The sequence below is a fragment of the Saprolegnia diclina genome, assembly GCF_000281045.1.
Source record: "Saprolegnia diclina VS20 unplaced genomic scaffold supercont1.46, whole genome shotgun sequence".
Classification (NCBI taxonomy): domain Eukaryota; phylum Oomycota; class Saprolegniomycetes; order Saprolegniales; family Saprolegniaceae; genus Saprolegnia; species Saprolegnia diclina.
In genome coordinates this window covers 329,798-352,615 of record NW_008246113.1, presented here as the reverse complement: position 1 = coordinate 352,615, position 22,818 = coordinate 329,798, and the positions used below count along the sequence as shown (strand labels likewise).

Sequence of the window (22,818 nt, the reverse complement as noted above, 5' to 3'; positions counted from 1 at the left end):
CTCTGGGGAGAATAGATCTTGTATGCTTGAGCTACAGAGGTGCTCATGCGCATCGGCGGGTATGCTTGCTATCGGAGCACTGTCCTTGGAGACAACATAGTCCTAGCCAAGATACTAACATAATCTCGCTTCGACTAGTACTTAGTTGAAGTACGTAGTTGAGAATCTACTGAAGGACACACTCGACACCGTCGTACTCGTCCCCGCCCAGTGTGGCTTGGATGCGTGTTTCGCGCCGGTGTTCGTCTTGCGGGCGATTTGCTTTGAGAAATGCTAGGACCGCCTTGTGTTTTTTGGCCTTCTTGAATGCAAGTCGGGAGCAGCCTTCGGTGCGATGTTGATGCAGAAACTGGACGATGTCGAGGTCGCCGTTGGCGGCCGCAATGTCCATGGCGAGCTGCGAGCAAATGCCAATGGCCGGTCGAGCGTGCAGTCGCTTCACTATCGACAAGTTGCGTGCGCGGGCCGCATTGTCGATCGTGTTGCGGACCAGAAGCGAGACGCGCGATGGGAGTTTGATGTCGTCGTCGTTTGAAAAGGTGTTGAGGAATGTGTGGGCGACGTCGCAGTGGTCGTCTTGGAGGAGGCGGCAGAGGAGGTACCCGCGCATGTACAGCGGATCTTGCATTTGGTTGAGCTCCGGGTGGATGTGGTACTGGACCTTCTCGAGCTTGGCGTAGTAGAGCTGGAACATGGCCTGTAGCGAGCACGGCACGCCGTCTTGGTAAGCGAGGATGAGGTTGCGCAGATCGGGCTGCGTGAGCACGTCCCGGGCGACATTGCACTGTGGCATGGACGAGCGGCTACGCGCTTCAGCGGCAGGTCGCGAATGCGACGTGATTGGACGCCAGGTCGTGTGGACAGGCGCCACAACCCGTGTCCAACGACCCAGAGAACACCATGCCTTTCAGATATACACTCTGGCACTCCCAAGCGCTTCCGTGGATGATGGTCTATCGGGGCTAGGCATTGTGGACAGGCGCTGAACCATTGCATGCGTTGGAATATCGCACCGGTTGGTCGCATAGACTAATTTGCGTTTTGTGCCTGCGTTTGTGTCGACACAAAATTGGTGTCACAAATCGGACACAAAATACGCGCTCCCGATTGGCTGAAAATCGCAATTTGCGATGCAGCAACCATACCGACCCGCCGTGTCGCCCGAGGTCCACGCAGCGCTGTACGATGGCATGGCGCGCCGCCTGCAACTGCCGTCGCCCAACAATGTGGTACCTGACGGCTACGTCCTTGGCGCGCCGGTGTCATGGCCGGCCTTTGCAGCGGCCGTCGCCAACTCGGACGCACCTGGCCACGGCGTCGACTGTGCATGGACCGTCGCTTTGGCCGTCGATCGCCACCTCCGCGCCGCGCCCGAGGCCACCTGCGAGCGCTTTGAAGCACTGTGCAGTGGTACCTTCCATGCACAGACGGTATACATCATCGACTCGAGTGGCGTAGGCTTGCCGCACGGCGCTGCCCTGCCGCCGCTCGTGCGCACGCACTGGGCGACTGGCCACCACTACATCAGCTTTACGCTGCTCGTGACAGTCCTTGAGCGAGCGCTCTATAACGCGTATGCGCGCTGCAACGACGGCGTCAAGTCCAACATGATTTTGCGCGATTTGCTGCAATCGCCCGAGCTCGTCGAAGCGCTGCCGCCCGGCTACCTGCAGCTCCTGCGCCTGCTCTTCTTTCCGTCGGGGCTCAATTTGCGGAACCTCGTCGTACGTCTCCTTCTTCGCGACTGTCCAAACTAGTAGTGTTGTGGTGTCCTAGTGGCATGGCTTTGTCGCGCCCATGGACTTTCCGGGGTGCTTTGGCTCGCTGCTCCTCGTGCTTCTGGCCGAGCCCGTGCTGCTCGACAATGCGAGTGCGCATCTGGTCTACGCGTCGCTGCCGTTGTTTGCACCGTCGACAGCCCCACTTTGTGCGGGAACCCGCGACCTTGTAGCGACCTTGGACCTCGACACTGTATTTGCTGGTGAGGATTAGGGTTTGTGTCAGAGTGAAACTAGGTTGTCTCTAGGTGCGTCGGTCCAAGCCAAGGCCCGACGCCGCCTCGTAGAACGCTCGATCGATGCCTTTCAAAGCGGCCAAACTCTCTTTTCGCTCTTTTTATCGATTCCCGTACTCGAATATCTCGTCCGCTGCGGTACGACGACACTTGTCACGCAGCCGTTGCCCTTATTCCTCTGCACTAGATTTTGTACGTGTGAATCCTAGTGTGCCCCGGGGCATGGCCCACGCGCAACTCGCTGCGTACTACTCGACGCTCGACGGCTTTGGCCAGCGCTCGCAGCACCAAGTGCTTCTTGCGCGCACCCTATTCGACTCGGTAACGACGTTCTACGACAGTACTCGGATGCAACTATCGCATTAGGACGCCGACCTCAATCGACTCTACGAGACGCTGTCGCCGAGTGCGTTGGCGGCGTCTGTCGACCTCTTCATGTGCGCTGCTGGCCCCAACGTCCGCGCCAAGCTCTGCCACGGCGAAGTCGACTTGGTACTCGAAGCGTCCATGTTGTCATATATACACAACCTTGTCCTCTAGTCGACGTTATGGGACGCAACACCCTCGGGTACGACGACGATCGACATTTGCGCTGCGCTCGTGCTGCTCGTGCTGCTGGAGGTTCGTGTTTTTGTATCTTTTGGTCAATTTTTTAGATATTTTGGACAAAATGTCTTGTTTTTCGTAGCGACTCTGTCCGTCCGACCACCTTCTGGCTGTCCTCCACACATACACAAGCCAGTTTCACCCATACGCGATGCTGCAAACCGAGCTCGGGAAGGCTGCAACTGCCCTCACTACCTTTGGCCACCAGCGGCGCACGGTGCAATTACACCGTCTTTTTCTGTTAGAGAATCACATGATTTAGGTTTACGCGTATACACTCGTGCCCGTGGCTCCCACCGTCATGTGCCTTGAATTTGTCGCCGATCCTTGTACACTTTTGTCTTATATCTGATGTCTGTCACCGACTGAGTACCATACTGTATTACATAGCCCTTGGCATCACCGAAGCCGGTGCCCGCATGTGTCCGACGTCAAATATACCGACAGTGCGCTTTCAAACCATTCCCGATGGTCTGCTAGTGCTCTCGGCAGCACTGGCTCCGTACCAAGCCGTCTTGGCGTCGCGTGGGTCGTGGTTTCGACCTGTGAACGAGATGATCTCGTACACGTCCGCTCTACCAGACATGGACCTGCAAGCGCTAAACGAAGCCATTCCGTCGTCTACCTGCATGCTTGCGATCCTGGACGGTATGTAGTTTTTAGAGTTTTTTCTCCAATTTTTCGATTTATTGTCGATTTTGTAGCCTGCCAGCAACACTTGACGCGCTACGCGAAGCGGTGAGCCTCGTTGAAGTACTAGCCGGTGCAACGTCGTGGTGCTAGCGTGGCTGAGCTGTACGACCTCTTGGCAACGGGCAGTGCGCGTACGAGCCACCGGCGATCGCTGCTGACAAATGTCTTGTACCTTGAAGCTTTCGAATCGATGCTCACTGTCGTCGTTGGCCTGGTAGACAACTTGTCGATGCGAACATTGAAATATGTAACCTATTTTGTGGTTGTAGGTAGAGCAGTTGGTACTGCAAAGCGTGTCGCCGGCTGGGATCCCAGTGGCGCTCGAGCCGATCCCGCGCAAGCTCCTCCCTTTTGTCGTCTCGCTCCACGATGACAAAAAGAGTCTCGAGAAACATCTGCAAGCGTCGCTCCAGTTATGGCAGTCCAAGGCCCTGCGTCATTTCCTACTGCAATAGTTCAACACGTACAACAACGTCGAGTCCTGCGCGTGTTTGCCCGATTCGACCATAGCCGCGTCGGGTGGGCTAGGGCTAGGTCAACAGATGCCTCGAGTGAATAACAAAGGAAATCCCAGAGTACGGTCATAAGAACTTAACCCGAAGGCACATTATGATACGCTTCTTGACGCTATTCGACGGCAGTGATAGCGCACCCCAGACGTGCAGGTACGTGCACGGGTCCCTTGGCTCGATGGGTTTGAGAGGCAGACGCTCTGCCACCTCGAGACCCACCCAATCGGCCGCACTGCGCTGCATATGTGTCGATATTCCAGCACCTCGTAGGACAACACGACGAGATATACATTCACGACACTTATGGCAATGGGAGGTAGCTAGAGATAGCAGCTCATGCCAGGCATCGCCAGCGTCGGGCCAGTCGCCATCGTCGGCGACGACCTTGGCATACAATGGCGGTAGCCGTCTTCGTAGATGGGCGAAATACGCAGCTTCATGCTGCGGCGTAGACGCAGCCGGCGCACCTGGTGCGGCACAAAGGCCACGCGCTTCCCGCCGACGAGCGACGTTGTGTACTTGGCGTGGGCGTAGCACGCCGGCAGTGGGACCACGGGTGTTGTCGGACGCTTGCTCAGCTGCGCAAGGTGCTTGGGCTGCATGACAATAGGCGACGAGTGCAGCGGGGCTTTGCACAGCGTATCAATGGACGTGTTGTTTAAGCAGAGCATTCTCCGAGATGGCTGCTCGTAGTGGGACGGCAAGTATCGACGATTGCTGGCCGATCGCAATGATAGTGTCGAGATTCGAATTCGAATCTGGGGATCTTGGGATCTAGAACTTACGCTGATGTGAACCCAGCAGAGTCGAAGCACAGATTCGCAACAGAATCCGTTCCTGGATGCGAGAGCTGCAAGAGGTGCGTCAGTACCCAACGACAATAGTCGTATCATGACGTGGCAACCGCGTGGCAACCACCTCGTCTTCCAGTGTACAGTGGGAGTATCAGACCCAAAGAACTGCAAGCTGCACACTAGCTCAAGGTTATACCTCACATATACATGCAGCAACACGCTCTGATGGTCAGCGTCACTGGCGTGCAGCTCCGAGTTGGCCGTTCACCTTCAAATTGTGTTGTTTTAGACATGCATGGTTTAAGTCACTCAGCAATCTAAAATCACCCAAACACGACTGCGCTACCCGCCTGTCTGAAGAGCGGCCTGAAGAACAGGAGGAATCCAACAATATCGCAATGGCGTCACCAGTCGGCGTGCGCCTCGCCTACCTCCGTCGCTTCATCAGCGACCACGGCGGCGAAGCATCCTTTGCTGGCACGACGACCGCCGACGTCTGCTTTGAGTTTGTCGTACCTATGACCAAACCCTCGGGGCTCTCGCTCGTCGACCATCTCGCCAACGACTCGACGACCACCGCGTACGTTGCGCCGGCCAACTGGTATGTCAGCCACGCCTGGCAGTACCTCTTCTTGGAGACCGTCAACAGCCTCGAGTGCTTCTTCGCCGACCAAGGCGTGCTCGCGGACGCCGTCATTTGGTTTTGCGTCTTCAACAACAACCAGCACGTGGCGGCGCAGTCGTTTGAGCACTGGTCGTCGACGTTCAAGACGAGCTTGGCGGCCATCGGCAACGTGGTCATGATCATGCACCCGTGGAACGACCCGATCGTGCTCCGCCGGAGCTGGTGCGTCTTTGAGGTCTACGCCGCCGTGACACTGGGCCGCGCTTTGAGATTGCACTTGCGCGGGGCCAGAAGGCTCGGTTTCTCAACGACATTTCCAAGCACAACGCCTTCCGCGGTATGCTGGCTACGATCCAGAGCTAGGCGTCCGAGACTACGGTGCCAAGCGACCGCGACGGTATCTTTGCTTTGATTCGCGCCGAGACATCGTTCATTGCGGTGGACCGGCGTCTCTTTTCAACCCTGTCTCCATGGATCAAGACGACACTGGAGGCGTCGATCGCAGCGTCACGCTCGCCGCTGGAGCAAGCAGCGTTGTCGCGCCATCTCGGCTGCGTCTTTGACGACGAACAACTCTATGCCGACGCCGAGCGCTGCCACCGCCGTGCGCGGGACCTCTATCGTCAGTGCCTCGGCGACCACCACCAAGAGACGCTCCTCTCGCAAGTGCGGGTGGCGTACGCGATGGGCCACCAGTCCAAGCCCCGCACCGAGTGGGAACTGCTGCTCACCGCTACGATCACCGCGCAAGCGTCCCTACTCGGCGACAACCATGCAGACGTACTCGCCGCGTCCTTCTACCATGGCGATTTATCAATCATATGTCGCCACCTTGGCAATGCGGGACCCAAGGTCAGCGTGTAGTATGATGCAGCTACATGTTGGTGGCACAAAGCCAAATGTTGGTGGCAACATTATTGTCATGTGGCAAATCGGAGCAAATTGCTGAATAAACATCGCGGAATCCAAGCGGCGACAGAATACGGAGCTCACCAAACAAGAAAAGTTGAACCGGTGCAGTCCAACAGCGCCTTCGATTGGACGAGTGGCGCCTTCTGCGTCGACAATGCCCCACGTACCGTCTCTTTGGCCGCTCGCTCGTCGCTGCAGTGTACAAAGGAGGAAAGACGACCCTCAATGTTGTATAACTTAACTATTCCTAGTGCTTTTATGACGTTGCATCACATGGCCGACGACATCATAAAGACCATATTGGTCGCGACGATTGTCGGGTCATGCACGGCTTTCTTGGGCTGCACACCTTCTTTGAGCTCGTCAATTGGCCCGAGCTCATCAACCGATGTGCGCGCCTTCATCGACGCCACTTGGTGCGGCAGGAACGGCACGGGCTTGCCACCAACGACGGTGGTTTGCTTGGACTCGTTGGCGTACTTGGCTGGCAAGGGCACGACGGGAAACCGCGTTGGACGCTCCGTCTTGGCCACGAGCTTGCGCCACCAGCCTTTCAACGTCTTCTTGTCGTTCGTCTTGGGTGTCTTGGACGTCGTAGCGCCGAGGCGAATGGCCATGGTAGGAGTGTATTGGATGTGGCAAAATGGAAAGTGAACAGCACCAATAACCCCGGTGCGACTGCGACAAGGGTGCCAGAGTGACGGTATTTCATCGCGCATCTCGCCAAGACGACATATGGGGACGTCCCACGGCTTAGCTTGGACTGATGCCGTCGATAAACATGAGCTACGCCGTTCGTCATGCGCGACGTCAAGGCGGTCGAGGGCTCAACCACCGCACTGCGCATCCCGGGCGGAGAGGGCTTTGCTGCTCTCGCAGCTCTGTAGACGATGTCAGCCGCAGCGATGCAAAGGGCGTGACGTTAGCGACAACGACGTAGAGATACGGTGGACGTTGAAGCCCATTATTTTCAGAAGTTTTGTAATGTGGGCGGCTCTAAAAAACCATCAGTTCTACTACCTCTGCAACGCACCGTACGGTCGCAGGCCGTAGCATCGTCGATCCCACACGCTGTGTTGTGGTGTATCTGCAGCCGCCACCACCCACGACGTGCGCAAGGACCAGGCCTGCACCTCGGAGCCACGACTTCAACGTCCAGCGCACTTGGAATCGACTAACACAGAACAGCCGGTGAGTGGTACATCCTTCCGAGCTCGGCCAAGCTCGGAAAGTCGACTGTCCCATGAGGCGGTGACCAATCTTTTGGGTGCTGCAGCTTCCGACGGCGGACCCGGTGGCGTCGTCTCGGCGAGGAAGAGCCAACGCGCCTGAACGAATACTGCGGTACTTGTACGTCGCACTGGAGCGCGTCCCGACCGCTCGTCTGCATTCGGTCTCGACGACCAACTCGCGTTGATAGACGTCCATTGTTAGGAAGGAAAAGAGCTTGCTGCCACATCCAAACCACGTTCTCTCGGTGCCGGCTTGCGTCTTTGGTGCAGGAAAGGCCATGCAAAGCAAGAGACAAGATAAATAGGTGGTGCATTATAGCCAATAATCTAGTGTCGCGATGGGCCCATAAGTTAGTACTCTTCGTCCGAGTCGTCGTCGTCGTCGAGCTCGGCGCAGTGCGTGACGGATGCACTCAGGCGCGCGCGCGCGGCGCAGCCAGGGCACACGATTTGGCCGCCCGACGTCGTCGCGTCTTCGGCGATCGCAGCAAACGTGGTCGTTGCACGTCGGCTCTTCATGCGCGCGGTCTGAGTCGGGCAGAACGGCACGCGCTTGCCGCCGACGACCGAGAGATTCTTGGCCTCGGCGGTAAACTCGCGCGGCAGCATGATGGGTGTTGTCGGCGCGTCGTAGCGGATCGGGGCCGCGCCGCGCCGTGTCGCCAGCGCGTTGAGCGAGACGCACGTGCAGATGTACCGCGCCTTGCTTGGCGCCACCTTGGTTGATGGCTGCTTGCACGGGCCGACCGAGGCCAGCGTCCGCTGCCACCACGCTCGGAGCTTGCTGGGCTTGCTGGGTGCCATGCTGAAAATCTTAATCTGACAGCCGCCGATCGCAACGTTCGAAATACCTACATTCTGCTTCCGACATCCGGATACAGAGCCGTTGGCTGCCAAGCCATACAACGATCCAGTATATTGTCCGGATAATCGAACTCCGTTGACTAACCGGGATCGTGGACAAGGAGTAGCTTGATGGCCGCAGCCCAAAGCTGGCGTCAACGCAACCGCCTTCATGGCGCATGTACCGACCACGTTGAAGTCGTCGCTCATCGTCCTTCGATGAAGCCGATGGCGTTTTGGAATGTGAGGAACTGAGAAGAAAGAATCTTCCTCGGCTTCTCATGCACGTGCGTTCACTGGCTTCGACATGCAGATATCGTGCTTCGTCTGCCTTCGCTCCAGACGCTCTCACATTGTAGAAAAGTAATACTTTATAGAGTATTGAAAATTGCGGGCGTATCTGCGAGTTAACATGTCAAACGCCTATCAGCCGAGCGGTCGGCGCTCGTCCATGATGGCCATCAGCACACTGGAATGATGGGAGTCGACGTTTCGATTTCTGCATTTTTCAATTCACAACCTCCAACAACCATCCTATACTATTTTATAGACTGTGCGGCTAATTTATTTTATTTTGTTATGTACCACAATGCGCGTTCCAGCAAGCTGCGCGTGGTGGATTTCAAACGCCAGATTTCGATTTCGGTGATCACGACCCGTTGACCGACATTCGTGACACATATTCCGAGGCCGCTGACGTGCGAATCTGGAACCTTGGGAAGATGCGCGGTGGAGTGACGACGATCGCCATTTTTCGCGGATGGATTTAATTTAGTTTAGTCGCTTTCATGGGGTAGATGTGTCAGGTGTGGAAGGTGGTATGAGTACGTGTCTGCTATTAGTACCCAATTTCATGATCTAGCCGCGCACAACCAAAAATGAAAAAAATTGATTTTTCCTGTGGCAAACGGGTTATGGCTGCGTTGTATGCCCTTGCACGACACGAATGCGTGACACCATCGCTTCAACTGTCTCTAGTCGAAAGCAAGAACGACATGTCCATTGAGTTTGAGCTTGAGTGGGTGCAGTCCGACACGGATGCGTCGACGTCTCTGTCCCGTGGACAGCGAACGAACGAACGACCGAACGTGCGACGTCTTTTGGGTCCAAAGACAAGAGCTGCGCTTCGGATCCGTCGCATGACGAAGATGGAGCCCGACGTCATTGTTGCTTGCGATCGGCTTCGCACTGGCGCGCTCGGGATCATTTGTGTCAAGTGTGTGTTTTTAGAGTATCAATGTATGCAGTTGATACATTCGACAAGTCTTTCGTGGCGGTGCTCTCGTCGTTGAACCGCCCACAAAGTGCCCATGGTATCGCCATCGATCCTGCGCGTTCGAATGAAATGCCCCGACAAGCTCGAAATTATCTTGTGAGCTGCCGTTGGACTTGCTGTTTTTTATTTGGGCGCCAGGACACAACTTTGTCCATTGAGGTTGGGAGTGCCATCTGTAGCTGGACTCGGGTCGTGTCGAATGCAGGTAATAGCGTCCTATTCTATCCTCTCTTTGTGAATCGAATCTTGGCATGCGCTAGCGATGTACTAAAACGTGGAGCTATTCCGTAAACTCTCAAAAACGTCCATTACTATTATGACATTCAACGCAAAATCACCACGTGTCCACGTCGCTCTCGTCGCGTGTGCATCGAAGGGCGCAAAATGTGCACAATATGTCTTCATCAATGGCTTCGAACGAGCTGCTGTTGCGATAGGTTTTCCACTTGTCGTTTTGGGACGGAATGAAAGGGACGGGGCGGCCGCCCACGAGCGCGCGATTCCGCATATCGCTTTTGTATTTCCGCGGCAGCTGCATCGGCGACCAGACGAAAATGGTTGTCTTCTTCTGGCGCTGGTTGGCGGCTTTGGCCCGGCGCTTGGCGTCGGCGTGGTAGGGCAGCTTGTGGCACGTGCACTCGGCGCCTTCTTTCGCCAGTAGCAGCTTGCGCCACCATGACTTGAGCGTCGCGGCTTTTGGCTCGGTCTCTCGGTCGTGGATGGCCATGGTCAAATCGGCAAATGAATAAACGAGGCGGTGATAGCTGCAATTTGCACCAGCTGGAACGTGAAGATGCCGCATCCACCAGGCAGCAGGACCCCTAGTCAGGTCATGGCCTAGACATGGGTGACCGGGGGTCCTCAGGCAGCGCCCGCAGCATCCACGATGGCTATACTGCAGCCATGCATGGGAACACGCAAGCTAGGATGATGCGTGTACACGTGATGGGATTGTGCGGCTGTAGCGGACGAGAGTGATTACGCGCATCAGTGACAGCAACAGAGACGTCGGCCGTTAAGAACACTACACTGCCAGGTACACTGCCATGGACAGCAGCGCCATAGAAAAAGCCAAGGTCCTCGAGAGACGACCGATATTCAAACAACGTGCAAAATCGCACTGCGTTTCTGTGCTGTCAAAGAACGAGCCGCCGCAGATCGCCCAACACGAACCGAGGTGATGGGTCCACGCTGAATCCAGCCAATGGACTTGAAACATGGGACGGGACAACCGTTGAGATTCCAGATCTGCGACAGTCGACCGGCTCGCTTCTTGCACGCGCCACCAAGACGACCGAGAGACAGTGTCGGTGATGGTCTTCGGTACACGTTGGTTCCTTACATTGCAGCGAGACGAGACGTGCAGTGCAGTACGAATCTTGCCGTTCCGCCTCGTTCCGACGACCGTTCGTTGTTCGTTTTCAACGCCGTGCAGCATTCTGGATGCCATGACTCTGAAGTACAAGCAGCTTCTGACGTGTCGAGTAGCGCGCGTTCAGCAGTGCTTTTTGGGTGCTTCAAGCTCGACGAGATTCTGGGATTCGTAAATAAATAATACGGTTGTGCGATTGCGCTTAAATAGGCCCAGGAACGGTTGTTGTGTCTAGTAGTCGTCCTCGAGGTCGTGGCTCGTGACTGTCGAGAGACTCGATCGCGCCATGCAGCCAGGGCAAACGATCGGTTGGTTGGCGTCCAGCGCATCGTCGTCTTCAGCGATCGCTTCAAACGTGCGCGCCTTGCGGTAGCTCTTCCAGCGCTGGTTCTGGATCGGGCAGTAGGGCACGCGGTGCCCACTGACCAGTGTCTTGTCCTTCTTCTCCATGCGAAACTCATCGGGAAGTGCGATGGGCGCCATGGTGGCCGCTGCGCGCGCGGGCGGGGCCATGGCTTGGCGGCGGCGCGCCGCGAGCACGTTGAGCTGCACGCAGGTGCAGATGTATGCTTGCGTATCCTTGACCGGCGGCTCCTTGGCCGGTACGGCGTGCGAGAACGGGTGGACCACCTTGGTCCATAGCTTCTTCAAGCCCGACGGCTTGGTCGACGGCGGGCAGACCATGTGCATGCAGTGGGCAGATGTAAAAGTGACCGCTTCTGAAGCTGGTCAAAGTCTCAACTGGGACAAGCCCGATTTCTAACCGGCCGTCGGCCATTGGCCAATGGCGTCGCGCAGATTATCCGGATTGTTGCGATCCGGCCAATCCTATCGCGTAGAATGGCGGCAAATTCACTGACGCACGGATAAGCGATGTGGATTTTTCACTTTGCACCTGCCATTCCTCTGTGGTGGTCGCAGCAGTTGATCGACGAATAGCGACGCGAGTGTACGGACAACGGCAACAGCATCCTTGAGCTATCTATATCTATATTATGTGGCTACTTGAACGAGTACCCAGCATGCAAAGGAATGGTCGCGGCAGGCTATGCAATAGACCATCAAATCGCCTGCGTCCGTGGCAGTGAAGTATGAAACGGGGTTGTCCTATTACACGTGGGTCGGAGGCGAGAGGAACACGGCGCCACGAACACACCATCCGAATGTGGCGCCAGCGCCAGCGATAAAAACAAGGCCGCAACTTGAAGCTCGGACGACGTCGTCTTGGTTGCGACAGCGGTGCAGCTCCGCGCTGCATAAGTTGGCACATTACGCTATCTGCGAGACTATTTACACAGCTCTCACGTGCGTGCGTCATCACGTGTTGAAAGGCCAAAAATGCTTGATCAGAAAAGCGACATGCACCACCCAGCATGTCGTGGCGTCGTATACGAGCGATTCCGACCGAGTATCTTTGGCGGCATCGAACAAGATGCGTGTCTTCAAGTCGGAATGTCCAATCGTTTTTTGCGATTTAAAAATGAAAAATCCAAATTGAACACAAGAGGCGATGCGATTCCGCGAGGCAAAGTATGGTTCCCGCCCTCGGAAGAAGTGCTAGGTAGAGCAGGCGCTGGAAGACGCTCGCCATCGTGTGTTTTCTGCGCGGCTGATCGCAAAGCTACTACTTCAACTTTGCCTCTGGCGCGCTTTGGCGGTACGTCGTTTCGTGATCAAGCGCGAAGCATCCGACGCAACGTGTCGGGTTCGCGATCGGCGTCCGCCGTGTTCACTCGAGACCGAGGACGGCGTCATCACAGTAAACGTATTGAGAACGACCGATGTTCCGAGGCGGTTGATGTCATTGACGAACAAGCGTCACAAGATCGTTTTTGGAACAGATACAATTGTACGAATGATAAGGTTGGGATTCGATCCATGATGCTGGCGAAAGCCGCCGAGAGAGGTTTTTGTGAAATTTACAGGCGTTTGACTCGAGATTCGTTGGTGAAGTGAGTTTATTCTGCACTGGAGATTTGAGATTCGTCATCGTGCGACAGCAAATGTCCACTGCTGTGGCGCCAATGTCCACGGCGTGAATTGTCGTGTCCGCCATGCCAGTCCAGATGCAATGTGCTAGACGGCGAGGACCGACAACGTCTGCACCGTGTCCAGCTCCTACGTGCCTACCACTGTCCAACAGAGGTGACCAAGTCGACAAAGCACAGTATCCGTGGACTCTCCTTCTTGCTATCGCCAGAAGACTGCGGGAGGACTCGAATACAGTCGAAGCCCCCTAATTGCATAGTGGATAATTTATGCATCAGAGAGGTATATTAATTGTGCAAGGTAAGAAATATAAAGCCCATGAATAATATTTTTCTCGTGATGATCAAAACTGGTCGCATTCAAGAGCGGAGTTGAATATCAAAGCGACCTCATCATCCTCGTCGACGTAGCTCACGAAGTCGCAAATCTGGTCGATTGTGAGGTACCCCAAGAGCGTCAAGGCGTCCGTTTCGCCAGAGTCAACGTACTCTGCAGCTGAGGGCACGTCGAAGACAAAACCTCTTGCACGAGCTCCGACAGCGAGCATCTTCATTGCTGCGCCAAGCTCGTCCATCTCCGTGACTGGGTTGGACACGGCGTGCTTGGTACTGGGTAGGATCTGCGCGTGGCGGCTTCTTGGTCATTCGGCGGGTTGCTTTGCGGATCAAATGGTTGGCTGCGTGAATCGAATTTATTTTATTACGTTTTGAGTTGTAAAAAATCAAGGTCGGACGGTATCACACTGGAGAGGAATATCGAGTTTCGGGATATGCAATTAGGGAGCTTCGACTGTATGGTATCAGGGCATCAAAGTTATTAGGCTTGGACGAAGCCGCCGACCGCGTGGCGATCGCCCCGAATTCATTTTGAAAGGCAACGCCGATTGGCCGAAAAGAATCCAATTGCCTGTTACACACGAATTTGATTGGTCACAATTTGCGACCACCTTGAGATGATCGCAAAATGATGGCGCACTTCTTGAACCAGTCGACGGACGGTGCGAACTGATGGAGCTCGAGCTGCGCCTGCGGTCCAAGTCCCAAGAAGACCGCGTGAATGTTCTCACGTACTCCTCGTGGGGTGCCCCACACGTGACGTTCCCGCAGTACCTTGTCCGCGAAGCGCACTTCCGGTCGACGCAGTTTGGCGCGTGGATGGCCGACTATGTCTTTATTCCAAAGAACGACCCCGACACACTCGACATTCGAGGGTACCTCGAGATCTTCCAGCGGCGCGCGGTCTTGCGGCCCCACGACGCGTCGCCACCCATTTCGTTTGATGCGTACAGTGTGGCGTCGGTCTTTACGCCCGAAGGCTACCGGAAGCAAGGTCTTGGCTCGGCTATGCTTGCAGCCTTTCTCCAGCGCATGGCGGCCATGACCGACAGCAGCTCGGGAAAGACCTTGCCCTACCTCGTCTCGAACCTCTACTCGGACGTCGGAACGTCGTTTTATGCCAAGTGCGGCTGGAACCTTGTCGCGTCCGACGAAATCCTGCTGCCCGTCGCGTCGACAAGCTTGCCGGTCCACGACGCGTCACTCGTTTTGATGACGTCGCTTGCGGCGCTCGAGCCCATTGCGGTGCTAGATCGTGCGGCGATGATGGCGAATCTACGGCCCGGCGAGGTTGGCTTTTTACTCACAACTGACTGCATCGAGTTTTACCACGTCAAGCACCGCTACTGTGGCGTGCACCGCCACCACATGACGACGCTTCCCACCAACTACGGCGTCTACCTCCACGAAAACGGCGTCGTCCGCGGCTATGTCATTTGGACCTACAACTTTGAAGAACGGACGCTCGATGTGCTCAAGTTTCGGGCGCTCGACGACGCTACTGACGTGTTTGCAGCGTTTGCGCCGACGCTGCATGCCGAGGCCGCGGCGTGGGGCTTGGACCACATTTGTCTCTGGCCGACCAAGGACATGGCCTTGCCGGAATCCATACGAGCGCTTGCGCGGCCGCGTGACGACTCGCTCTCGATGTTGCTCGTGCAAGCCAATCATGCTAATCCCGAAGGCGATACGAGCGTTGAAACGTTTCAGTGGGTCGCGGACGAGCTCTACCTCTACGCCTAGATGCACGGTGTGTCCTTGGATGCCATGACGAACATACTAAAGTCGTTGCAAGCAGCTAGTATCAATGATCCGTCGAGGTTCTTGTTGCCAGCAACACGAAAGCCACACCTTGTTGCAGTCGTTGCGCCAGCTGTCCACGTATATCGCGCGGGATTGGCTAGAATAGTAGCCAATACAACCACGCTTTTCAAAAAGCGCACATGGGATTGGCCAAAATTAAGGGCCAAATGGCGTGCGTTTAGCCTCTCAGTGGACAGGCCATGCCGCCAATGGAGCTGCGCAAGGGCTCTTCGGACCAAAGCCGCCAAGTGAGTGTGCTCACGTACCCCGAGTGGGGTGCGCCGACCGTATCCTTTGACGAGTACCGCGAGCGTGAAGTGCAATTCCGCGCCTCCAAGTTTGGCCAAAAGCTCGTCACCGACTATGTCTTGGTGCCAACGACAGACCCAGACACGCTCGACCTGCGCGGGTACTTGGAGGTCTTTGCGCAGCGCTGCATTCTCTGGCCGCACACCGCGCCGGCGCCCATGTTTGCAGAGGCATTTAGCGTCGCGTCGCTCTTCACGCCGGAGACCCATCGGCGGCAAGGCTATGGCGCCATCACGCTCCAGGCCTTCTTGGTGCGCGAGCAATTCGACTACATTGTCTCCAACTTGTACTCGGACATTGGCACCAAGCTCTATCATGCCAACGGGTGGTCGCCGCACCCGTCCGACGAGATCGTGCTCCCCGCCGACTTTGACGTTTCGCAGACTTCTACCAAAGCATGCGCCCACGTCGTGGTCTCAGCCATCGACTCGATGGCCGCCCTCAACGCCATCGCCGCCCGTGACCAAGCCGATATGACAGCCGGCCTCCAGCCAGGTCAAGTCGGCTTTCTCCTCACGGCCGAGTACATTGCGTATTTTCACGCAAAATACCGGTACTTTGCGACCCACCGTCTCGGGTATTGCGATCTTCCGACGTCGTACGGGCTCTGCGTGCGCGACGCTGCAACAAACGCGCTGCGCGGGTATGTGCTCTGGGCCCACAATTTCGAAGACGACCAGCTCGACGTCCTCAAATACCGCGCCATCGGCGGCGATGCTTTTGCACTCATTTTGCCGCATTTGCTGTCGGAAGCGAGGCAGTGGAAGTTGGCGTCCGTCGGTCTCTGGCCGACGCCTGCGATGGAGCTGCCATTCGAAATCGCGCGCCGTCGGACGCCCCGAAGCGACTCGTTGAGCATGCTCCTCGTCCAAGCAGGCGCAGGTCGGGCTCCCGTGACCGGTCTCGAGTGGGTCGCCAATGAAAAGTACCTCTACGCCTAACCCTAGAGGTCGTTGTTGGAATAAAAATGTTTTACAGGCATTAACCGAGCCAGTACCAGTGTCGTTGGTGGTTCAGTGAGTATATGGGGTACGAGAAGAAACGCGATCGACTAACTAGGCTACATACTATCGCTGGTAAAGACGCGGTAGACGTCGTCTTGGGTGAGGCGCTGCGTGCGGCTTGTCCACTCGTACATGCGCGCTTCTACGGTCGCGGCCATGACATACCTATGGCAACGTACGCATCACCCCACTCCGATCTGAGCGCGCACCGGTGCACGTAGCTGGTCTGCGTCTGGCTCAGACGCTGGACGCGCGCCATTGCTTGCTCCTGCAGCGCCGGCTCGAACGTCGGCTCGACCAAGAACACATGGGTGGCCTCGACCAGATTGAGCCTAGCACGTCCGCTTCATCTCCGACAAGTTGTCCAAAGTGGACGCACCCGTGGTTGTACTTCTTCAGCGGCAGCAGCAGCACGCGAGCGTTTGGGTTGGCCTGGAACTCGTCGCGCAAGCCCGTCTGGCTCGTGCGCTGGAGGTGGAGGCTCCCAATGTCCTTGGCCGCGAGCGCCGTCTGCAGCAGGCTCAAGGCCTCGGGCCACTGCGAAAAGACGATGCACTTGGTCGTCGCTTCGTCTTGAAGCGCCGCAATTTCGTCGACAATGACGTCAAACTTGCTGCCCGCCGTCGGGTTGCGCAGACGGGGCACGGCGTCGAGCGGAAACGGGCTTGGCCGGGCACAGATCGGGCACACCGGTGTACAGCAGCTTTCGCACAGCATGTGCCCACACGCAAGGAGCTGACACTGCTCCCTACAGGCCCACGCTCGTAAGGATCCTCCATTTCAAAACAGGTCGACATGGTAGCAAGCGACGAAGCACAGCGGTCACAGTCGACGGGCGCGCCGGTGGTCAGCGTCGTCTGCAGCGCACGCAGCCGCGTCACATACGTATGGTAGCGCATGGCAGCGTCGAGCTTGCGTACCGCGGCGTCGTAGCGCTGGGTTGCGACCGCCGGCGCCACCTCGAGCGACTCGTCTTGCTGCGGGCCCATCCAAGTGCGCACTTCGATCGTCCGACGCACGAGCGCGTCGACGTCGTTGGCAAGTCGGTAGGCGACGTCGCCGGCGCTCATAATATGAGCTTCGAGCGCCTCGGCCAGCGCCCGCATCGGCGTCCGCATCGGCGCCGTGAGCAGCTGGGCCAGCAGCGTTCGCGACATGCTGTCGCTGCGCCAAAAGCTCCTATCATATACAACATGCGGACAAGGAGACTGAGATTGGAGTCGTACAGCGCGTCGTCGGCCAAGTTGCGCAGCTGGCAGAGCTCGCAAATGTCCGCAATGCCTTGCGCACCGCGGCCTTGGCCGAGTGCTTGGTCGCGCCGGAACCAGCGCTCTTCCCGTCCGAGGACTGCTCGGCGGTTCATGCGTCGACGGCCGTGGTCGCAGGCGCCATACCTACAGCCAAAGATAAAGTCCTCATCGTCTTCTAGGTTCGTATTACGCTTGAAGAAACGCGACGCTGATGCGCTGCCAGTTGCGCGTGGCGAGGTGCTGGGCAGCGGCAATAAGGCTACTAAAGTCGTGGATCGCACGTGCATAGACCTCGTGAACCTTGGCCATCCAGTCGATGCGGCCGAGCACTTCGGGCTTGCTACAGCGCAGATTCTACTCACCTTGGCACACATCACGCGCACGTACTGCAGGTCGACCCAGCGCTCGTATGTGCCAAGACGGGACGCGGCTTCGCTTAGGCGCAACTGGCTTGCATCGGCGAGCATCGCAGTGATGCAGTCGGTGGTCCACGCGGCCGCTATATACGCAGTGTCAACTACCGCGCGAGAGCCATCGACTAACTTGAAAAGGCGGGGAGAGCGTTGGCAATGTCGGTGGCGGCCTGCGGTAGGTATAGGGTTGCTGCGACCAAAGGTGGTAGCGCCGTTACAACGTCGTACAAGGGCGACGTCTGCTGCTGCACGAGCGCGTCGATCTGATCGGTGAAGTCTTCACCGCCAAGGTACTCGGCAAAGATTTTGCGCCACACAAACTGAGGGACGTGCACGGACGGCAGCGCCAAGACGGTCTTGTGGACCTCGTGGCGGAACCTGGAGAGAGTTAGGGTTAGGGTAGGATTACGGTATCAACCAACGTACGGAACCGAAGTCGGGCGGGCGGCCAGCGTCCGCATGGTCCACAGCAGTCGCAGCTGCAGCCCGCTGTGTACACGAAACACACTCATGTGACGGCGCAGCAGCCGGTACCCACTTGGCGCAAGCTCGGACGGGCAGTCGAGCGACCGGTGCAAGCAGTTTTCGAGCGCTGCGATGCACGCGTCGGAGCGCAACCGCACAAGGTCATCGAGGAGGCGTCCCAAGTCTTTTGTGGTCGTGTTGAGCGCCACGTGGCAAGCGCCCTTGCAGAGCTTGAGCGTCGACGGGTGCGCCAACAAGCGGCGAAGGCCCGCGAGCGGCAGCTGCGCCTGCTGCCCGCGCATCGACCGCACGCGCTTGGCGACATCTTTGGTAAACCTACACACCATGTATAGCGTCACAGACTAGAAAAGGATGTAGGATACCGTTCATAGTCGGGCTGGTACGCCGCAAACTCGAGCGCCGACATGTGCACAACACGCACTGGCAGCTCGGTTTGACGCGGGAGGATCTGCAGTGTCTCGACAGCGTACGTGCTCGGCGTGCGCCACACAATGTCCTGCAAGAGCGACTGAATCGACGCCGCATGCGCTGCGTTGCGGGGGTCGACGTGGGTCCAGTAGGCTGGGTCGTCGAACGGCGGAAGGGCGAGGTACTTGGCGAGCCCTAATCCACGACGATATTTTGAGTCGTAAAATCTACAAAAAACGAAATTACCGAGCAGATCGATGGGCTTGGAGAGCGGCGTGGCCGAGAGGCCCCAGCGCACGTGGGCGTCGAGCGCTTGTACCATCGACGCGGCCAACGACGTACCCGAGCCGAGAATGTCTTGCACTTCGTCGACAACGATGCGGTGCCATCGCACGTGGAAGAGCACCGAGGTGGCGCGCCCGCGCTCGCTCTGCTCGGACTGGAAGAGATGCCTACGCGCGCATGAGTGACCATGACAACGCCAGTGTTGCAACCACTCGAGGCCCATGTCGTGCAGCGAGACGAGCACGACGGGCGGCGGGCGCGACGCGTCGAACGACAGCTTCTCGTGCTTGCGCGGGTTGTACGTGAGCGTCGACCACGTGTCGGGTTCGAAATGCAGCGCCATCTCGCCGAGCCTAGAGCCATATAAGCCCGACGTCGGATGGCAGCCGCGTACCATTGCTGCGCAAGGAGCGCGTTGGGCACGACGATCAGCGTCGGGTCGGTCGACGGATGCAGCGCCAGACAGCTCAAGGTCGTGAGCGTCTTCCCAAGGCCGGGGCCGTCGGCCAAGACGCCGCCACGCAGCGACGACGTGCCGGCTTCGCGGCCGACCATCCAGCCGAGCGCAGCTTCCTGGTGCGCGTGGAGCGTCGTCGATGGCTTGAGGCGCAGAGGCCGCTGGCGCAGCGGTGTTGTGGCGCCACAATGCGCGCCGGTCGTCGACTCGAGGAGCTGCGCTGGGTTCATCGGCCACGGATCTTCTTGCCTTCTGGCCGTTGTCACCGACCCGAAGTTCGTACTTCGACGTGCACTCGTGCCTAATTAGGTATGAGTGATGGTCGTTTACCTCACTCAGGCAGAGTCCTAGCGCTAATTTGCGGATCCGGATACTGTGGTTGAGTGGCAAATGCCATTGGTCGAGCACGAGGCTTCCGACACCCAACTCTGTCCAGAAGTCGTGCTGTCCTCGCGCAGTAGTATGCTCTTGCGTGCTAGCGTCGCGCACGACGTGCTTACTATCGATTGCTCCTGTGGTCACAGAAGCTGTATCCTTGTACGTGGAGCTGTCTTGGCATGTTCTAGCACAGTCAACGGCGCTAAGAGGGGTGTTTTTAGACGGATACATCCCGATGCCTGTCTACAGCAGGTGTCGACAGCTCAACCATGGACGCTAGTACTCCAACCATGCTGGACGTGGAGCTGCGCATTGGCGACGACGCCCAAGAGACGCAGGTCGACGTGCTCACATACGAAGAGTGGGGCGCGCCGCACCTCACGTACGACGAGTACCTCGACCGCGAAGACCAGTTTCGCGCGACGCCGTTTGCGGATGACGCTGTGACCGACTACGTCTTGGTGCCGACGTCGGACCCGAGCACGCTCGACCTGCGTGGGTATCTCGAGGTCTTTAAGCGACCGGTTGTGCTTCGCCCATGGAGCCCCTCGGCCGACCTCGTCTACCTCGATGGCTGGAGCGTCGCGTCCGTGTACACGCCGGCGCGTCACCGCAAGAAGGGCTACGCATCGGCCATGCTTGCTGCGTTCCTTGGCCAAAAGAAAGACGCGTACACAGTGGTCAATCTCTACTCGGACATTGGCACGAGCTTCTACGCGGCGCGAGGCTGGGTGCTTGCGCCATCGTTGGAGATCTCGCTGCCCGCCACGACGCCAGCATCCACGCGCTTGCCTGTTGGCTGGACACTACGGCCGCTGGCCACACCCGCCGACCTCGAAGCCATTGCTACGCACGACCAGGAGCGTGTAGCCGGCCGGCTACAGCCGGGCGAGCTTGCTTTTCTGCTCTCGGCGGATGCGGTTACCTTCTTTCACGTGCAGCACGCGTACTTTGCCCGCAAGCACTTGACGCTATCGACGCTGCCGACGACGTTTGGTGTCGTGCTACAAGACGACAAGGCCATCCTCGGGTACGTCGTTTGGGCCCACAACTTTGAAGAGAACCAGCTCGACATCCTCAAGTACGACGGGTCGACGCCCGAGGTGTTTGCTGCGTGCCTTCCCACGCTGCACGAAGAAGCCGCGCGCTGGAATCTGGAAAACATTGTCCTTTGGCCCACAGACGAGATGGCACTGCCGAACGAAGTGCGTGCGCTGGCGACGCCCCGAAGCGACTCGCTCTCGATGGTGCTCGTACGTACCTCGAAGGACAGCGAACGCGAGCTGCCGCCGTATACGTGGGTTGCCAACGAAAAGTACTTGTATGCCTAAGCGGTCATACTTGAGACTGCTGGACCTTCACCTGATAAACACTGAGAAGCTCATGTGAAGTTCCCATTCTATTGAAGGACAGTGGGTACTATGATAAGGTCGTGGAGCTCTGTGTGGACGATACCACGAACGACGCACAAGCCGGGCAAAGCCTTGCGAAGGAGCACGAGGTAAATGCCCGCGTGTCCTCCTCGCCAACTACCTACTTGATGGTCACTGACATTGCCTAATGGCCTATACTCTTGGATGCTATTGCGCGTCCACCGACAGTGACAACTACCATGGACTAGTCGAGCGCTCCAGCTCGTCGCCTTGCGAGGGACGGCTCGAGAGCTTGTGTGAGGCGTGCTGCATTCCTCCGCCGCCACTTTTCCAACATCGACTGCGCCAACGCTACCGCATATTACTCGGACTGCCCACGAGAGAGTTTTCGAGGAATGATACCTTTCTCCACCGGGCAGCTCTCGGCGCGGTGGCGGCCCGAAGTCGCCTTCCTAGTGTTCAATTCTTGGCGCTCGCCGATCGGGCTAACTGTGCTGAGCCCAGCGGACACGAGACGCCATGGTACTCGACCCTACCACCTAGCACTTGAGCTACCGATCGCGCTCCGAGAGGCAGTACTCGAGCGTCCGACGTGGTAGTGGGGCGGCTATAACACTCGCGCCGTCTCCGCCGTCCTCCACGTCCCATGATTGTGTTCTGACCACACGTCTTGGCGACTCGACGACGCGGGGGTCCAAGCCCCTTCCGCTTTGCGCCGTTGTCTTTACCGCCGTACCGTTGACTCCATACTGTAGTCGGTCCGTCGTAGTACGATGCAAACGCGTTCGTGCCTGGCTCAAAATTCTCATTTCGTGCTCGACTTGCGTTATCGTTGCTGCTTCTCGTTGTCGAGTCGTCGTCGTCGCATCGTGTACCGAGCTGACCGCTGGAGGTTGGCGACAGCTTGGATCTAGTACCCACGTGCGGAGACGTAGATCGCGCTCGGGATGAGATGACAGCGAGCGTCCTGGACTGACACCTTTGACGGTAGTGCCCCTATTAGCCTCCCAAAAGCCTCGTGTCGGAAGCGCGCCACCTATGGCCGCGGTGATCTACGCCAAGGAATGCCATCTTTTGGGTGCTTGCGACAAAGATACGTAGTTGGTCATGTTGGCGGGTTTGGTTGAGCGATCCAGGATTGCAATGATATCGAACGCGCAACCTCGTGCGGACGCAAAACCAGGTTTTCCTTCAAGTCTGCTCTGAGAATCGCACGGCGTCCTTCATGTCTGTCGGTTTGCCTCGGACGCTAGTACGCTAGATAACCTAAACTGCGCGCTTTACTCTGCGTCCGTAGAGGCTCTGGACGAGTAGAAGCGTCCGCAGCGGGGGGGGGCGTGGGGGGGCTGGTAACTGAGTAGAGTGACGCGGCTACGCATGGGAAAATGACAAAACTGGGTGTAATATTGGAATGTTCGTCAAAACTGGATCCCAAATGACAAATCTGGG

At 57.5% G+C, this 22,818-nt stretch overlaps 12 protein-coding genes across 12 annotated transcripts; 5 read left to right on the top strand and 7 right to left on the bottom strand.

Annotated features, from left to right (window-relative positions):
* Positions 1 to 166: 166 nt before the first annotated feature.
* On the bottom strand, positions 167 to 793 carry SDRG_12108 (hypothetical protein; the record flags this gene model as incomplete). Its single annotated transcript, XM_008618168.1, has 1 exon — positions 167 to 793. One exon carries the CDS (start codon positions 791 to 793, stop codon positions 167 to 169), a length of 627 nt encoding a protein of 208 aa, XP_008616390.1.
* A 337-nt stretch (positions 794 to 1,130) lies between these two features.
* On the top strand, positions 1,131 to 3,931 carry SDRG_12107 (hypothetical protein; the record flags this gene model as incomplete). Its single annotated transcript, XM_008618167.1, has 13 exons — positions 1,131 to 1,410; positions 1,459 to 1,724; positions 1,777 to 1,981; positions 2,027 to 2,152; positions 2,202 to 2,335; positions 2,381 to 2,506; positions 2,555 to 2,635; positions 2,703 to 2,837; positions 2,883 to 2,949; positions 3,011 to 3,268; positions 3,325 to 3,358; positions 3,404 to 3,527; positions 3,583 to 3,931. The coding sequence occupies 13 exons, from the start codon at positions 1,131 to 1,133 to the stop codon at positions 3,766 to 3,768; spliced, it is 2,022 nt and encodes a 673-aa protein (XP_008616389.1). The 3' UTR covers positions 3,769 to 3,931.
* Positions 3,932 to 4,093: 162 nt separating this feature from the next.
* Positions 4,094 to 4,545, bottom strand: SDRG_12106 (hypothetical protein). Its single transcript, XM_008618166.1, has one exon. It carries the CDS (start codon positions 4,494 to 4,496, stop codon positions 4,146 to 4,148), a length of 351 nt encoding a protein of 116 aa, XP_008616388.1. The 5' UTR covers positions 4,497 to 4,545; the 3' UTR covers positions 4,094 to 4,145.
* Positions 4,546 to 4,966: 421 nt separating this feature from the next.
* Positions 4,967 to 6,182, top strand: SDRG_12105 (hypothetical protein). Its single transcript, XM_008618165.1, has 2 exons — positions 4,967 to 5,479; positions 5,608 to 6,182. The coding sequence occupies exons 1-2, from the start codon at positions 5,018 to 5,020 to the stop codon at positions 6,106 to 6,108; spliced, it is 963 nt and encodes a 320-aa protein (XP_008616387.1). The 5' UTR covers positions 4,967 to 5,017; the 3' UTR covers positions 6,109 to 6,182.
* Positions 6,183 to 6,362: 180 nt separating this feature from the next.
* Positions 6,363 to 6,840, bottom strand: SDRG_12104 (hypothetical protein). Its single transcript, XM_008618164.1, has one exon. The coding sequence runs from the start codon at positions 6,771 to 6,773 to the stop codon at positions 6,426 to 6,428; it is 348 nt and encodes a 115-aa protein (XP_008616386.1). The 5' UTR covers positions 6,774 to 6,840; the 3' UTR covers positions 6,363 to 6,425.
* Positions 6,841 to 7,673: 833 nt separating this feature from the next.
* SDRG_12103 (hypothetical protein) lies at positions 7,674 to 8,197 on the bottom strand. The gene has a single exon (XM_008618163.1). The coding sequence runs from the start codon at positions 8,190 to 8,192 to the stop codon at positions 7,740 to 7,742; it is 453 nt and encodes a 150-aa protein (XP_008616385.1). The 5' UTR covers positions 8,193 to 8,197; the 3' UTR covers positions 7,674 to 7,739.
* Positions 8,198 to 9,793: 1,596 nt separating this feature from the next.
* On the bottom strand, positions 9,794 to 10,428 carry SDRG_12102 (hypothetical protein). The gene has a single exon (XM_008618162.1). It carries the CDS (start codon positions 10,307 to 10,309, stop codon positions 9,842 to 9,844), a length of 468 nt encoding a protein of 155 aa, XP_008616384.1. The 5' UTR covers positions 10,310 to 10,428; the 3' UTR covers positions 9,794 to 9,841.
* A 682-nt stretch (positions 10,429 to 11,110) lies between these two features.
* SDRG_12101 (hypothetical protein) lies at positions 11,111 to 11,569 on the bottom strand (the record flags this gene model as incomplete). Its single annotated transcript, XM_008618161.1, has 1 exon — positions 11,111 to 11,569. The coding sequence occupies one exon, from the start codon at positions 11,567 to 11,569 to the stop codon at positions 11,111 to 11,113; it is 459 nt and encodes a 152-aa protein (XP_008616383.1).
* Positions 11,570 to 13,854: 2,285 nt separating this feature from the next.
* Positions 13,855 to 15,063, top strand: SDRG_12100 (hypothetical protein). The gene has a single exon (XM_008618160.1). It carries the CDS (start codon positions 13,876 to 13,878, stop codon positions 14,944 to 14,946), a length of 1,071 nt encoding a protein of 356 aa, XP_008616382.1. The 5' UTR covers positions 13,855 to 13,875; the 3' UTR covers positions 14,947 to 15,063.
* Positions 15,064 to 15,183: 120 nt separating this feature from the next.
* SDRG_12099 (hypothetical protein) lies at positions 15,184 to 16,296 on the top strand. Its single transcript, XM_008618159.1, has one exon. It carries the CDS (start codon positions 15,207 to 15,209, stop codon positions 16,254 to 16,256), a length of 1,050 nt encoding a protein of 349 aa, XP_008616381.1. The 5' UTR covers positions 15,184 to 15,206; the 3' UTR covers positions 16,257 to 16,296.
* On the bottom strand, positions 16,269 to 19,848 carry SDRG_12098 (hypothetical protein; the record flags this gene model as incomplete). The annotated part of the gene is made up of 13 exons (XM_008618158.1): positions 16,269 to 16,484; positions 16,529 to 16,651; positions 16,699 to 17,067; positions 17,115 to 17,498; positions 17,546 to 17,713; positions 17,760 to 17,909; positions 17,957 to 18,068; positions 18,113 to 18,360; positions 18,409 to 18,783; positions 18,831 to 19,071; positions 19,123 to 19,328; positions 19,371 to 19,514; positions 19,556 to 19,848. The coding sequence occupies 13 exons, from the start codon at positions 19,846 to 19,848 to the stop codon at positions 16,376 to 16,378; spliced, it is 2,922 nt and encodes a 973-aa protein (XP_008616380.1). The 3' UTR covers positions 16,269 to 16,375.
* A 402-nt stretch (positions 19,849 to 20,250) lies between these two features.
* SDRG_12097 (hypothetical protein) lies at positions 20,251 to 21,393 on the top strand. The gene has a single exon (XM_008618157.1). The coding sequence runs from the start codon at positions 20,266 to 20,268 to the stop codon at positions 21,325 to 21,327; it is 1,062 nt and encodes a 353-aa protein (XP_008616379.1). The 5' UTR covers positions 20,251 to 20,265; the 3' UTR covers positions 21,328 to 21,393.
* The last annotated feature ends 1,425 nt before the right edge of the window (positions 21,394 to 22,818 follow it).